General features: G+C 50.5%; 3 protein-coding genes across 4 annotated transcripts; 1 reads left to right on the forward strand and 2 right to left on the reverse strand.

Annotated features, from left to right (window-relative positions):
- Positions 1-376: 376 nt before the first annotated feature.
- Positions 377-5,848, forward strand: RNF39 (ring finger protein 39). The gene is made up of 4 exons (XM_032648328.1): positions 377-907; positions 2,572-2,594; positions 2,808-2,899; positions 4,409-5,848. Exons 1-4 carry the CDS (start codon positions 422-424, stop codon positions 4,987-4,989), a joined length of 1,182 nt encoding a protein of 393 aa, XP_032504219.1. The 5' UTR covers positions 377-421; the 3' UTR covers positions 4,990-5,848.
- Positions 5,777-8,965, reverse strand: PPP1R11 (protein phosphatase 1 regulatory inhibitor subunit 11). Its single transcript, XM_032648338.1, has 3 exons — positions 8,669-8,965; positions 7,460-7,568; positions 5,777-7,020 (listed from the first exon to the last, which is right to left on the reverse strand). The coding sequence occupies exons 1-3, from the start codon at positions 8,735-8,737 to the stop codon at positions 6,818-6,820; spliced, it is 381 nt and encodes a 126-aa protein (XP_032504229.1). The 5' UTR covers positions 8,738-8,965; the 3' UTR covers positions 5,777-6,817.
- Positions 8,966-11,305: 2,340 nt separating this feature from the next.
- ZNRD1 (zinc ribbon domain containing 1) lies at positions 11,306-14,483 on the reverse strand. Of its 2 annotated transcripts, none has more exons than XM_032648339.1 (5): positions 14,327-14,483; positions 14,052-14,207; positions 13,723-13,823; positions 13,416-13,525; positions 11,306-11,535 (listed from the first exon to the last, which is right to left on the reverse strand). In XM_032648339.1, exons 2-5 carry the CDS (start codon positions 14,185-14,187, stop codon positions 11,511-11,513), a joined length of 372 nt encoding a protein of 123 aa, XP_032504230.1. In that variant the 5' UTR covers positions 14,188-14,207; positions 14,327-14,483; the 3' UTR covers positions 11,306-11,510. The 2 variants fall into 2 exon arrangements, with proteins under 2 accessions (XP_032504230.1, XP_032504231.1); XM_032648340.1 differs by having other exon boundaries at positions 14,362-14,478.
- Positions 14,484-14,562: the final 79 nt, after the last annotated feature.

Raw genomic sequence — 14,562 nt, forward strand, 5'->3', positions numbered from 1 at the left:
GCCCCCAGATGTAGGTGTGCCAGCCACCTAGAATGACATACCCTGGCGGTGTGGGCACACATGCCAAAAGCGAGCCGGGGCGCCCTGCCCACCTGTACACAGCAGGCCAAGGGGGAGGCGAGATTCGAGCAATTCGGAGGGGTGACGGGGGCTACCCACCCCACACCTTGATACCTTGCTCCCAGAGCGCCCCCTAGCGAAAACCTCTTTGGCTCGAGACCTAGATGTCCCTTCCACCCTCCTCCAAACCTCACGGGGAAGCGGGAGAACCAGATGGGGTGTTACGCAAGCCCTGATGTTTACCTCCCGCAGGGGCCTCCTCCCTCCCTATAAAGCCTGACGTAGTGAGGAGATTGGCGGAGACAGACTGGTTGAAGAGAGAGGCGATTCCAGGAGAGCGCCAGAAAGCGTCAGAAAGTTAATGTGGGAGGCGGAGAGAGGGGCAGCGACGCAACCAGCAGCAGAGGCGCTCAGCCACCTGAGTAGCCCGAAGGTGGTCGCGACGGTCGCGGAAGGGACGGCGCCCGGACGCTGGCTCCCCATGGAGGCATCCGAGCCGCTGGGCCGGGGACTGGTGCAGCGCCTGGAGCAGCTAGCGACGTGCCCGCTGTGCGGGGGCCTCTTCGAGGACCCGGTGCTCCTGGCGTGTGAGCACAGCTTCTGCCGCGCGTGCCTGGACCGCCGCTGGGGGACCCCGCCGCACCCCGGCCCCGAGGCGCCCCCCACCGCCTGCCCGTGCTGCGGCCGGCCGTGCCCCCGCCGCAGCCTGAGGTCTAACGTGCGGCTGGCGGTGGAAGTGCGGATCAGCCGCGAGCTGCGGGAGAAGCTGGCCGAGCCCGGGGCCCGAACTGGGAAACGCCGAGGGGGCCGCATCCCCACCATGGGCTGCCTGGCCCCGCACGGAGAGGTGAGGCAGGGGTGCGCTTCGCGAGTCTGCAACTGTCGGCCGAAGGCGCCATCCGCGGGCTCCCTGGGGAAGCGGAGAATGTCACCTCCCGAGCTGGGGCCCTTCTCGAAGTTTAGGCAAAAGATGGAGCTGGGGAAAGAAAAGCAGAGGACGAGGGGGCGGCAGCTGTCAAGTGAGAGATGCCGGGAGGGAGTTGACGCTTTGCCCAGAGCGAAGCTGGACGGATGCCTGAGTCTTGGGAGAGGGGCTGGAGGGAAGGGGTTGGGGCACCAGACAGAACAGGAGGAGACCCCTAAGGCCCGGCGAAGAGCGCGGGAACTGGGAGGCTGGGAAAAGACGCCGCTAGGCGCCCCGGAGGCGGAGGCCAGGCGGAGGGGAGGGTGCTGGGTGCCTGGGAGGTTGGTGAGGGAGACCAGAACTCGCCCAGCAGAGAAGCAGGAGGGAGGATGGACGAAAAGCTGGAGTGGAGGGGCGGGGAAGGAGGCGGCTGTCACAAGTTGGGAAGAAGGGAGGGAGGCAGATCCAAAGTCCCCTGCCGTGTCATGGGGTGGGTCCCCGGGCTCCGGCCTGGGCCTTGCTGTGTTGTTATTGTTATCCTCCGCTCCTCCCAGGGCCCCAGGCAGAGGCGGCCACGGGTGGAGGCAAGGTCCGGGAAAACAGACGTTGGGACCTCTGGCTCCTCTCCACATCCCACCCTGATCACCCACCCACCTAGCCTCCCGCGTCCCTCCTGGGCCCTGACTCTTTGGCCGTCAACCAACCCCATTCCCTTGCCGACCCCCAGGCGCCCCGCATTCCCGCCTGGCTTCTCGCCAGCAGCCGAGCTAGTCTCGAGTCTTGCTTCCACCCTTTGAAGTCTACATATACCTAATTAGTCTAGGTGTAATTGGCATAATTAGGCAAATTGCCTTTCCTCTCTCCCCTTCACCACCCTACGGGTCTGCCCCAGTCTTTCCCACTAGACTGCGAAGCCGGAAGAGGGAATCCTAGTATTTGGATGGGGAGCATCCAGCGCCCTCTCCTGGTTCTCATGGTACCCTGCAGGTCTGCTGGGCCTTCTGGGACACATCCAAGTCCAGCTGCTTCCTTGGTCAGGGTAGAGAGACACAGAACAAAGGGCCCTATAAACGACACTGGGCTTTTATGGCAAGAGGGGAAGCAGCTTTATTATAAGAATTTTATAAATGAACTCTTAGCCTAAGGACTCTAAGTATGTGTTTGGTCTGTGTGATGGAGGAGGCGGGGGATGTTTATCTGGGATACACCCTCAGTAAGGTGGATAAGGATGGGGGCCACTGAGAAAGAGAAGGGGGTCGGGCTGGGAGGAAAGAGGGAACGGTGAGGACTCTGGGGGCAAGAAAAAAGCCTGGATGAGGCTGGGGAAGGGGAACTGAGAGGCTTTGCGGCCACGGCAAAAGGGGGAGGACGGTAGGGGTGGAGTTAGGAGGATGAGAAAGTGGTGACTGAGAGGAAGGAAAGGTCATGAAAAGGGAAGGGGGAGAATGAGAGGAAAAGGGAGCACAGGGGATAAAGAGGTGAGATCAGTCAGAGATGCGAGGAGGGACCTCACCAAATCAGACCCAGCTACCTGAGGAGGTGGGGGAAGAGCTCCCCACAGTATGAAGCCCAGAGCTCACATCCATGTTTTTTTCTGCCCACCCCAGGATACGAAGAAGACATGGAGAAGGTGAGTTCCATTTTTACTGTTTTTTCTTTTCCACTATCAGCTGCCACATCCATCTTCTTACAGGAGCCACATCTTTGTCCCCACTCACAGACAGGTTTTGTGGGTGTGGCCTCACCCTTTTCTGCTCCAGAGATGTGAGTGGGATAGAGGTGGGGACATCAGAGGGCAGAGGGTGTCTACCAATTTCCTGACCCTTCTCCCTCATCTATCCAGGTTTGATGCCCCAACTCCCAAGTCATCTAACTCAGAGGACGATCTCCCTGAAGACTACCCAGTGGGCAAAAACATGCTTCATAGACTGATGGGTAAGGAAGGCACAAGGGAGGGAACTAAATGAGAGGCTGTTTTCAGTTTATTCCCTTTTCTCTCTCAAATATGATCAAGTCCTTTTTGATGTCTGTATTAGTTTCCTAGGACTGCCATAGGAAAGCATTGCACACCGAGTGGCTTAAACAATAGAAATTTATTGTCTCATGGTTGTAGAGGCAGAAGTTAAATGATTCTAGAGGTAGAAGTCGAGGTGTCAACAGTGTTGGTTCCTTCTGGGGGCTGAGAGGGAGACTCTGTTCCAGGACTCTCTCCTAGCTTCTGATAGCCTCAGGCCTTCCTTGGCCTGTGGATGGCGTTCTTCCTGTCTTCACAGCATCTTCTCTCTATACACACTTGTCTTTGGGTCCAAATTTCCCCTTTTTATAAGGACACTGGATATATTGGATTGGGGTCCACCCTAATGACCTCATTTTAACTTGATTACCTCTGTAAAGATTCTATTTCCAAATACAGTCAAATTCTGAGGTATTGGGGGGACTTCACAACTTTCGGGGGGGAACACAATTCAACCTATAACAAGGTCTATCCTTCATTCCTCATATTCCAGCTATTCTCTCCTCTTACCTGTTCATACACTCACACAACAGACCCCTGGGGTCAGCTGCTTCTGGGGAATCCCTGCTGCCACCACTTCTCATCACTCCCTTCCAGAAGTCTCCCAGGATTCCCGCGTCTCCTTGCCCCTGAGGCTCTGGGCCTTCTCTGCAGCTTCTGGGGGAGTTCCTTCCATCACTTCCAACGCTGCCCTCTGCCCTTCTTTAAACTGCCTAGAGAAGGTGCTCTGCCCTCTTGGTCACCCACCCAACCCAGATTGCTTCTAGCACCCCTAATCCAGAAATCTTTCCTCAAAGCACCCCATACACACAAGGCCAATGATTAGTTCTTTCTGGTCCCTTTGGCTATCACCACCTTCTCTCTCCTCTGCCCTGCGCTCCCTATAGAAATAGGCCTGTCTACTCCCACCTGTTCCTGCGGGTGGTGGGCTGGTTTCTCAGGATACTTGGATTTCTCCCTCTGGCCCTCCCCTCTATCACGAGCGGTGCTGGTATCTGGTATCAGTCTTCCTCTTTAGCTCCATCTTCTCCATCCTGTTGACCCAGCTCCCACCCCCCCCCCACCCCCGCCCCCGATGCTGCAGATTGAGGTATCAGTCCTCACCCTCCCTAGAAGTCAGACGCGCCTCACTCTGCCGCCAAGCCCGCAAACCCGGGCAACCCCTCCTTCAGTCTCTGCGCTGTGCCCCCTGCCCTGGGCCAGCAGGGTCCTTCTCCAAGTCCAATTCTCCAGAAGGAAGTGGCCCATCAGCGCAGGTTGGGTCTTGCCCAAGCCTGCTCTTCGTACGCCTTCACCCTCTTCGGTCCTACAGCAGCCTTTTGAGCTGCTGTGGGCCTCTTGTGTACCCTCCGCGCATCCTCTCCATCCTATCCCTCCTCTGATTCGGAAAGCCAGCTCACACGGTCCTCCCCCTGCTTTCTCCTCTCCAGCCGACCTGACCCTGGATCCTGGCACCGCCCACCGCCGCTTGCTGGTCTCCGCGGACCGCCGCAGCGTCCGACTGGCCCCACCGGGGACACCCGCACCCCGCGACAGCCCGGGGCGCTTCGATCAGCTCCCGGCGGTGCTGGGCGCGCAGGGCTTCAGGGCTGGCCGCCACTGCTGGGAGGTGGAGATCGCCGACACCGCCTCCCTCGGAGACTCTTCCGGGGAGGATGAGGACGACGGGGAGAGCCGCTATGCCCTGGGCGTGGCCGGGGAGTCGGTGCGACGCAAGGGCAGAGTAGGCCTATGTCCCGCGGAGGCTGTGTGGGCCGTGGAGGATCGCGGCGGCCGCCTGTGGGCGCTCACGGCCCCGGAGCCCACCCCGCTGGGCGGCGCCGGGCCCCAGCCGCGGCGCATCCGCGTGGACTTGCACTGGGAGCGGGGCCGCGTGGCCTTCTACGACGGCTGTTCCCTGGACTTGCTCTTCGCCTTCCAGGCGCCCGGTCCCCTGGGTGAGCGCGTCTTCCCGCTGCTGTGCACCCGCGACCCCCGCGTCCCCCTCTGCCTCGTGCCAGCGGAAGGCTGAGAAGCTCACCCACAACCCTTATTCTGGCTTGGTCAGAAATAAGGCTGCTTCCTCTTGGGCATGGAAATCCTTACTCATTTCAGGCATCATGTCCACGCCCATTGCCGGTGTATTGATAAGCACCCCTCCACCTACATTGTCTGTTTTCTTCCAGATAGTTAGGACCTCAACTGGCCTCCAGTTTCCACATCCATGCCCGAAGCTTAATTCATTCCTGCTCCCCCCACCAAATCTTGGGATGCTTCTCTCCCTTGGTTACCCCAGTACTTCCCAAGGGATCTCTCCCCTTCTATCTTTCCCAGGCCAGAATTGGGGAACAGGTCCTGCCCCATCAGTACTGGTAATTGGCCCATGTTTAATACACAGAGGCCCTGCCGGTCAAACATTTACCTCCCACCCCTGCCTCTCCTCCTGGCAAAGAAGGGCCCAGTGCCCTCTCCACAGGTCTGAGGGTTGGGCTTCCCTGCCTTGTCCATTCTGAGGTTTCTCCTCAAGAGAAACAAAAGCCTCCTCCCCCAAAACAAGAGGCTTGACTCTGGCCTGGGCCTTAGGGCCCTCTTTTTGGGGGAGAAGGGGGCAGGCCAGTTCTGCTCCACCATGGCGGCTTTCTATGCTTACAGCCTTTTCCCATTAAGAACCTTCTTAAAACCTCCCCCCTGCACATACTCACAACAAGCAACCAATGGTGCTACCTCTCCTTTCCTCAACCTGGGAATGGCCCAGACACCCCAAATTCACCCTTGTATATAGCCTCACTTCTTTCCCCATATGTATAAATGGGCCCGTATTTAACACATTTTGTGATGTTGGGTTATTTATTTTGTGCATCTGTGGCAATAAATGAGATCTCAGTGGTGGTATGGATTTGACTGATCTCTGCAACTGTGCATGGCAAGAGGCCTGGAAAATGATATCTAGATCCCAGTAAGGGGTGGGGAAGGCCAGGACATCTGGGCTGGCAGAAACATCAAAGCCTAGGAAGGAAGGGGTGAGAGTACATCTCTTTGCTCCCTCCCTGTTCCTTCCTCTCCCAGGGACCCAGGCCCCTGGGACCGTGTTGGATCTGTCTCCTGAGCTGGAAGACCAAAGGCTGAGGAGATAGTTGGCTCTAAGTGACCAGTCTTGAAGCCAGCTTTGTCAGAAACCCTAGGTCACACAAGAAGGGTGAGGGGAGAGGACATGACTATTTCTTTTTCCATTTCCCATTCTCCCAAGGTGAGAATGACAAAGACCTCTCTCTCTCCTAACTCCTCTTAAGGGCATGACGGGAGTGGGCAGGAGAGGAGGGAAAGGGCTAGGAGCCCTGAGGTCTCACATAAGACCTCACATCCCACAGGCAAAGACTAAGAGTTAGGATGACATAAATACATTAGTGGAAAAGCTCTAAGCCAGGATTAACAAGCATAGCTGGGGCAAGATTGCCTGGAATCTGACTAGGACCCTGGCAGTGAAAGCTGGGGCCATTGGAAACCCAATTTAACTGTTTGGAACTCAAGTAGAGAGTGCAAGGGGCCAAGATAATTAGATCACAGGACAGGTAGTTTGGCAGTGAGAACAAAGGGAAAAGACTGGGACCAAGATGCCTGGATCCCTGAAGAGAGGAGGCAGAAATGAGGGCTGGGGGAGCCCAGAAGCCTGGGTTCTGGAATAGCAGCAAGTCAGAATTCCAGGATCTCTGTCCACCCTCCTCCCTCTCTTCCCTCTATCAGGCAGAGGAGAGGGGAGGAGGGGGCTGGAGAAGGGACCAAACCATGGGTTAAGTCCCCGAGTAGCCACATGAATACATTCAGGGCCAGACAGACACAGGAATGGTGGGGCAGAGAGGAATTTAGTGCTGCATTGGCCCTGGAGGGGGCTGGGAGGGGTCAGGAGGCTGGGGAGGGGTGGTGGGGCTTGGTCCCGGGGTTGCGTGACGCCGTCCTTTGCGGTGGCCCCGTACACAGTGTGTATGACCACAGCCCTCCTCTTCCTCCTCGTCACTCTCCGTGGAGCTCTCGCCAAAGGCCCGAGGTTTCTCATAAATACAGCAGCCTGGATTTGGAGGGAGGAGCCCAGTTAAAAAGGAGGAAGAGATAAGATGGAGCATCAGTTCCATTCCCATTGGATCTCAGTAAAAATCCCTACTTTCACCATTTTCTCCTCCTACCTTCCAGGAACCAACTTCCCCAGGCCCACACCCTGGGACTCAGACACCCAACTCCCTCGTCCTTTCCAGCCAGGAATCCGAAGCTCCACTTCTCCCACCTCAGATTCCTCTTGACTTTAAGCCTTGGCACATCCCAATTCAAGCCTCTCCCTACCTCTGCTCCTCTAACTTTAACCTTCTCTCCCTGATACTGGAGAACCACCAGGACAGCCAGAGGATTGTGAGCATCTGGGGGCTTCAGGAAGGTCAGTGAATGTAAGAAGGCAGAAGACATGCTGAGGGGAGCCAGGACTCCAGGGTTACTGTGGGCCAACAGTTACTCACATTTTGATGAGCGGCGGCCCATGTGTTCGTTGTCCACAGTGTCACTTGTCCATTCCACCTTTTTCTCTGGCTTCCGTTTCCGAAGTTTGATGGTTAGGCTCCGGTTCTCCTGGAACGTTAAGAAGGATGGCCATGCCATACCTAGCTAGTCCCCTCCTATTAACCTTTCCCACTTCCTCCCGGGGGCCTCCTCTCTTCCCTTCCCCCACTCAATCAGGATCAGACATAGTGCCAGAGGAGCTGAGGGCTGAGAGAAGATAAAATAGAACAGATTTTTGGCCTCAGGGAGTCCCTTGAGGAATCATGAAGTATTATTTCCTGTTCTTGGTAACCACTAGTATACAGAGAAGATACAATTCCTAACCTAGGAAAGGTCCCAGCAAATCTTCAAAGGAAAATATAATCCTCGCTGTTTCTCCGTCTTCCTCCCCAAATCATCCTTGGTGGTATTAATACATGGAAATTATTTTCTCAGTCACCAATGCCTAATCTTTGATCTCCCTTTCTTTTTTTCCAGACCCCCTACTCTTTTTCCCATTAAAGAAATAACTCTGTTCTCTCCTCTCTCATCCTCAAGCCAAGCCCTCCCCACCTGTTATCCACCTATTCCCCAGCATCCTGGCATCTCTAGTAACTATTACTCTAAACTCCCTTAGTCCAAGGGTTATTAAACCCAACACAACCTTCTCCCTTTGAAGGCAGCTTAAGTTGTTTTTGCAAAAATGCTACATTTTCCTCTATTTATATCTCTTCTGATTTTTCAAAATACTATCTTCATCTCCCTTTTCTTGTTCCCTCATTCCCTCTGCTTCCTTTTACAATCATTCCTTCAACAAATATTTACTGATAAGTATGGTTCCAGTCAAATTCCCCTGCAGCTGGCCTCCAACCATGCTTTCTCACACAGCCCTTCATTTCCCCCCAGCACATCCCTTGCTCCTTAATCTCCAAATTCCCGTTCTTTCATTACTTATACACACCACCACTCCAAGAAGCATCACCTATATCCTAACTCTATTGCTTGTCTCTTGACCAGCCTTCTGCACCAACTCTGACACACCCCAAATCTCCCAATACCTTGAGATTCTCCCAACCCCAGTTCCTCCCATATCCCCAGGCCCAGCCCCTCCAGCAACTCTCCAAAGCCCTATCCCTTCCCTCCCGGTATCTCCCCAACCCCTAAACAGCACCGCCCCCCGCCTTTCTCACGGGCTCGGTTGTCACGGTAACCGTTGTCTCAGTGACGGTCTCACTCAGCCCGGCCCCTGCCTCCGCCATGGCTAAGGCTGAAGAGAGGGAGGAGGGGAGGAAGGGGGATGAGGCACCCTTCTGTCTTTTCTGTGTCTCTGAGGTCGAAGAGAATCGGTATCGGATTCAGATTAGTAGCCAGGATCCTCCACCTTCTTTTTTCCCCCTCTTCCTGGGCCTCCGCTGCCCCACCCCTGGGGATAACCTGTCCAACCCCACTTCCGGATCTCCGCTTCCGGGTGTGACGCATTCTGTGGTCCCCCTTTTCCCTTCCTGGCTCTAAATGCGTCTAAACTCAAGGTCGCCGGATTAGTTCCGCCGTAATGCGACAGTGCGCAGGCGCCGCAAGAAAGCTACACAACTTTGGCGGAAGGGGCGTCACTGCGATGTGGAAGCAGGGGCGGGGCGATTAAGTGCAGCACGCGCATGCGCCTCAGAGATTGAGCTGGAACCTGCGGTCAAGGAGGGTAGAGTTGGGCTTGCGCCTGCAGACTGGTTACCGCACGTGGTTCAGATGTCCAGTAGCTGAGTCCATCCCACCCCCATCCCTTGGCTGTGTGGGAGCGCCGAGAAAACTAAGGGGCAATAATAATGATCCTACCACGGCCTAGCTTTGTTTTCTTATTGTTTCGTCTGGGAATTAAAGAATCGAGACCTGGGAGCAGTTAGAAACACACTTGATTAAAAATCTGGGTTAGACGTCCCTGGTGGCACAGTGGTTAAGAATCCGCTTGCCAATGCAGGAAACACGAGTTCGAGCCCTCGTCCGGGAAGATCCCACATGCCGCGGAGCAACGAAACCTGTGCACCACAACTACTGAGCCTGCACGCCTACTGAGTTTGCATGCCTAGAGCCCGTGCTCAACAAGAGAAGCCACCGCAATGAGAAGCCCATGCACTGCAACGAAGAGTAGCCCCCGCTCGCTGCAACTAAAGAAAGCCCGAGCGCAGCAACGAAGACCAAACGCAGCCAAAAAGAGCAAAACACATACTGTATGTAGCCAAAAATAAAATTTTAAAAATAAATTTATATTAAAAAAAAGAATCTGGGTTTTAATCCTCGCCCTATGCCTGTAGGTGTTCGAGCAGGGCGCTTAATGCGTCTTCAACTTGGATTTTTTGCTTTCACTGTGCTGTAACTTGAAGATGAAGGCGCATAAAACACTCACACCCTGCGTTTTAGCTCCCAGTCTAGTGGGAAAGACTGGCATAAATACTAACAGAAATATAAGACATTGGAATATTAACATAGATTTAAGTCTCATCTGTGAAACTGAATTTAGTTACATACTGCCTACCCTTGCTCTGGGGTGGAGATGAGTAAGATTAAGCACAGAAATTGTCATAAGTTACAATATAGGCCAGTTTATAAGATAAAAATATGTGTATGTTTCTCAGGGAGCACAAGAGTGGCAAAAAGAGAACAGACAAATGGGTTTTTTAGGTAAAGAAAGCAGCTTACAAAGTCGTAGTTGTGCGCACTGAAGGAAATGCAGTTTAATACTGAAGGGATGTAAGGGGCGTGCCAAATGGTGATTGACAGGTGGGCGTGGTTATATGACGCCCTGTATGCTTTGCTAAGAAACTTGCACTTTATCCAGTCGGTGGAAGGCTTAAAAGCAGGGTAGAAACATGAACAGATTTGTTTTAGATTTCAGGAGTGAGGCAGGAGAACTGTTCAAACATACAGTGGAGAAAACTGCCCTGCCCATCCCTCCACGTTGCTGTGGGATCAAACAAGATAGTGTATGTTAGAGAGCTCGCAATATATAAAGGGCTGCACAATTACAAGATAATCGTTACCATCACCTCTTGGTCGCCATTTAAACCAAGGAATGCAGGAATCAGCATTCCCAGACTGAAATTTGAATGTTTATTGTGTCTGGACTAAGCATTTGCTTCCCTTTTAAGTTTCTGGTTTGAACTGAAAAAAGCAAGATACAACTCAGCATATATAGTAAATCCCATTAAAAAAAAAACACAAATATCTCTGTGGAATGGGATTCCTTTTGATTTTTACTTTTTTCTTTCTGCCTTTCTATATATGAATCTATTACAATGTAAAATATATATAAAAAAAAACACAAATATCTCTGTGGAATGGGATTCCTTTTGATTTTTACTTTTTTCTTTCTGCCTTTCTATATATGAATCTATTACAATGTAAAATATATATACATATATTACATTTATCTCAAGAGCAATAAAAAAAATTTCCAAAGTGTCCACCTGTATCTCTGAGTGTCAGATTGTTTTATTGTCCAGACTTACATATCAACTGAATCTGGTTAAGTTTTCTGTTGAACCTCCCACTATCCAAACTCCCACTCTTTGTTTCCCTAAACTCAGGAACCAAATAGATTTAGATAATGAGGGAGTAATTATAATTGCCTTTTTATATTAACCTCATTCCTGGCTCCATTTTTATGTCCTTGTTTTTTGTTTTATTTATTTTTTTCCCTTTTTCTTTTTGTTGCACTAATTTATATTCTCTTTTTGTAGCTGATATATTTGTTGAAAGGACAAATATATCTCTCTAAGCTAACATAAATTTCTTTTGGAAGAAGACAGATTATAAATAACATACATACGTCTGGCTCTTATAGAAAACTATAACTTTAATAAAGGAAACTCAACTAGGGTAGGAGTACTCTGGGGACAATGGTAATCCCCACATGATGATCTGCTTTTCCTCTGGGAGCAAAACACCGCAATCAGGAGACGGACAAAGGATCTAAGAACCCAGTATCTTTCACCTTCCAAGGAAGAGAAGGAGAGATTGTTGAGTCGCTCAGAAAAAAAATCAAGAGTCTTCCTTCTCCTGGAACCTACAGAGAAAGAAAGGACTTGTTATATTGACCAAACGAAGAGGTTCTAGCAGTGTAAGATAAGACAATCAATGAAATAATCAAGAAAGACTTTCATTTATGACCGTGGAGGACTAGCTCCCCTAAACAACCCTCCACAAATTCAAGACAACTAAAAATGCTGGGATTAAAAATATATCTTGCAAATTATGAAGTATGCCAAGATTTCTTAGGAAAACAAAAAGCACTAGCCATAAAAGAAAAAAGGATAAACTAGACCTCATAAAAGTTAAAAACTTCTGGTCATTAAAAAAAATAAAAAGTTAAGAAAACAAATAGATCAGACTGGGAAAAAAATATTCGCAAAAGGCACATCTAACTATAAATATTTTTAATCCATTGGTGAGAAAGCAAGGAAGTAAAGGCAACCTTCACACTGGCTGAAATGATATAAAACCAGGAATCTAGACAGGTAAGTTAAAAAACTGAAGCCCCTGCTACCATGGTGCCCTTGCTGTTTTGATAGCCACATGGGTGAACTAGAGACAAACCTACAATGTCTGATAGGAGATACTCTGAATAAGTTTGAGACGCCAAAGGGCTACCTCTTTGTATAAAAGGGAACAAGGAAAAAAAAAATCCAACTCTTCAGAAGAGGAATTTGACTGTCTCACAAGGTAGAGGGATAAAAACAAAATCTCCCCTGAGAATTTCTAACCAAAAGCTGGCCTTTACATTGGATTTGCAGTCCAAATTCATACTACTTATGTGCTCCAAAAAACATGAAGCTGAGAATTTATTTAAAGTGATTCTAGCTTGGTAGCACCTCAAGGCACCTGAACAGGAAACACAAATGCTAAGAATACAGCTTTCACCCCAGGCCTCAAAGAATTCTGTAGTCCAAATTCTAAAAAATCTGAGCTTATCATCAAAAATCACAAAAGAAAAGAAGCACCATGAGAGTCAGTAGAAATAACAGATGGCAGCATCAGACCCACAAAAACTGTGGGTATGAGAATTAGCAGACAGAATATAAATATCATGTTTAGTATATTTAAATGTAATATATATTTTAAGAATAAAAGGAACAATTTAAAATATGATTAAAGAAGTGTGAATTATTAAAAATGAGGGGATTTGAAAAATAATCAAGTAGAACTCAAAAAAATTTTTTTAAGTAACAATAATTGAAATAAACTGAAGACAGAATTAGTGAACCGGAAGAAAGACCAGAAGAATTTACCCAGAGGCAGAATAAAAAGAGATGGAAAATATAAAAGACAGGGTGAGAGAAATGGAGGATAGAAGATAAGGTCTAATAAACAACTAATTAATTAGAGCTCCAGAATGTGAGAATTGAGAACATAGGGGAAAGGCAATACTCAATGAGATATGGCTGATAATTTTCCAAGGTTGCTGGAAAAAAAAAATTAATCCTTACTTTCAGAAAGCCCAACAAATCCCAAACACAATAAATAAAAGAAAGCCACATCTTGATATATTGTAGTGAAACTGCAGAACACCAAAGAGAAAGAGGAGTTCTTAAAACTATTCCGTGTTCTTTTAAATCACTCAAGAGTAATTCTCACCAAAGTAAAACTACGTTGAGTGCAGTGGAAGATTCCAACATAACACACTGATCACCAAGCAATACTTGCCTTCTGTATTTTTTTCTTTCCTTTTAAATATCTTAAAAGCTTTAATTCACTGGGTATAAAAAGGATAAGAAAAGTGTAATTTAAAAAAAAAGACCACAAATCTCCCTATTACTTGAACTGTACAGAAATGAGGGATGGGACCAAAGGAAACAACTGTTTATTCAGTACAAAAAGTAAATCGCTGGATTTGTTTAGGTAGCAAACAAACTGAGAAAGGGCGGAGGGGAGGGAAAGGATACGCACTTGCAGTTGGTACAGGTGTAGAAGACGGTCTGCCCTTCATCAGCGGAGCGCATCTGTCTGGTGTGGTATGCCATTCCCTCGTGCCCACATCGAGAGCAGCGCCTGTCAACCTGGGAAGCAACTGGTGGGTTAATAATTCCCCCTACTGATCACAGACATCAGGCTATCACACTCCTCAGACACTGCTGTTTTAAAGACCCCTCTTCCCTCTTAGAATTGGGTACAAAACACTCCAGATCTGTGCAATACCCCCTTCGTTTCTTTCCCACCCTCCTAACGGGGCCAGTCCTCCATGTCACTCACTTACCACGGGTCCCTGGAACTCAGGTCCTTCCTCCATCGACACGGGCATGGCTGTTCCCAGTTTGTGGAACACAAATGAGGTCTTCACAACCTTCGCCTCAAAGTCTGCGCAGGCAGTAAGAGTTGGTTTGGAGAGGGCTGACACCCACAACTCCCTCTCGGTTTGGCCAGGAGGCCTTATATTCTTCCCTTCAGATTTCGACCCAAGACCAAAAGTGCCTGATACCCTGCTTTAGGGTCCCCCTCTTCAATCCAACCGATCTTGAGGTCCTAAAGCCTCTGACCCTTCCACGCTGGGCCCTCTGCCGGGGCCGCTGCGTACGAGCCCCTCACCTCGCACGTTGATGGAGAAGCCACAGCGAGTACACGCGACCGTATCCTGAGCTCCGGGAAGAGGCAGGACCGAGCCGCAATCCGGACAGAAATCCAGGTCAGACTGAAAGCTGGAGCAGGTGCTGGCGAGGTCCATGATGGACGGGTGGTCGAGGGCTGGAAAGGGGACGAGAGTATTAATAAAAGAAAGAGAGTAACTCCCTCCCCACTGATGGGTCCTTCCTATTCTGTCCCTGGACCTAAGCATACAGAACCCGAGCCCTTCTCCCACGCACGCCTTGTGCCTCTGCAACCAAGGAGCCCAAATAACCGGAATTCCAAGCCCGGGTCCGGTACTTCGACTTGGGGGCTTATCTGGCGCTGGCGTGAGGGGCCCGCCAGCTCCGCGGGCTAGAGGACCGGCTCTACGCGGCAGCGGAGCAGTGAGAGCACGGCGGGCTAGAGCGTCGATGCGTCCCGCCTGACGATTGGCTGTGACGTCATAATTAATAGCAAACGTGGTCCCGAGAGC

This window comes from Phocoena sinus, chromosome 11 (assembly GCF_008692025.1).
Source record: "Phocoena sinus isolate mPhoSin1 chromosome 11, mPhoSin1.pri, whole genome shotgun sequence".
Lineage (NCBI taxonomy): Eukaryota > Metazoa > Chordata > Mammalia > Artiodactyla > Phocoenidae > Phocoena > Phocoena sinus.

Coding starts and splice junctions, on each gene's coding strand:
- RNF39 (XM_032648328.1), top strand. CDS start 422: ATGTGGGAGGCGGAGAGAGGGGCAGCGACGCAACCAGCAGCAGAGGCG. Junction 908..2,571: donor GCCTGGCCCCGCACGGAGAG/GTGAGGCAGGGG, acceptor TGCCCACCCCAG/GATACGAAGAAGACATGGAG. Junction 2,900..4,408: donor CATGCTTCATAGACTGATGG/GTAAGGAAGGCA, acceptor TCTCCTCTCCAG/CCGACCTGACCCTGGATCCT.
- PPP1R11 (XM_032648338.1), bottom strand. CDS start 8,737: ATGGCGGAGGCAGGGGCCGGGCTGAGTGAGACCGTCACTGAGACAACG. Junction 7,569..8,668: donor TTACCGTGACAACCGAGCCC/GTGAGAAAGGCG, acceptor TTAACGTTCCAG/GAGAACCGGAGCCTAACCAT. Junction 7,021..7,459: donor GGGCCGCCGCTCATCAAAAT/GTGAGTAACTGT, acceptor CTCCAAATCCAG/GCTGCTGTATTTATGAGAAA.
- ZNRD1 (XM_032648339.1), bottom strand. CDS start 14,187: ATGGACCTCGCCAGCACCTGCTCCAGCTTTCAGTCTGACCTGGATTTC. Junction 13,824..14,051: donor CTTCTCCATCAACGTGCGAG/GTGAGGGGCTCG, acceptor CTGCCTGCGCAG/ACTTTGAGGCGAAGGTTGTG. Junction 13,526..13,722: donor CTGAGTTCCAGGGACCCGTG/GTAAGTGAGTGA, acceptor GTTGCTTCCCAG/GTTGACAGGCGCTGCTCTCG.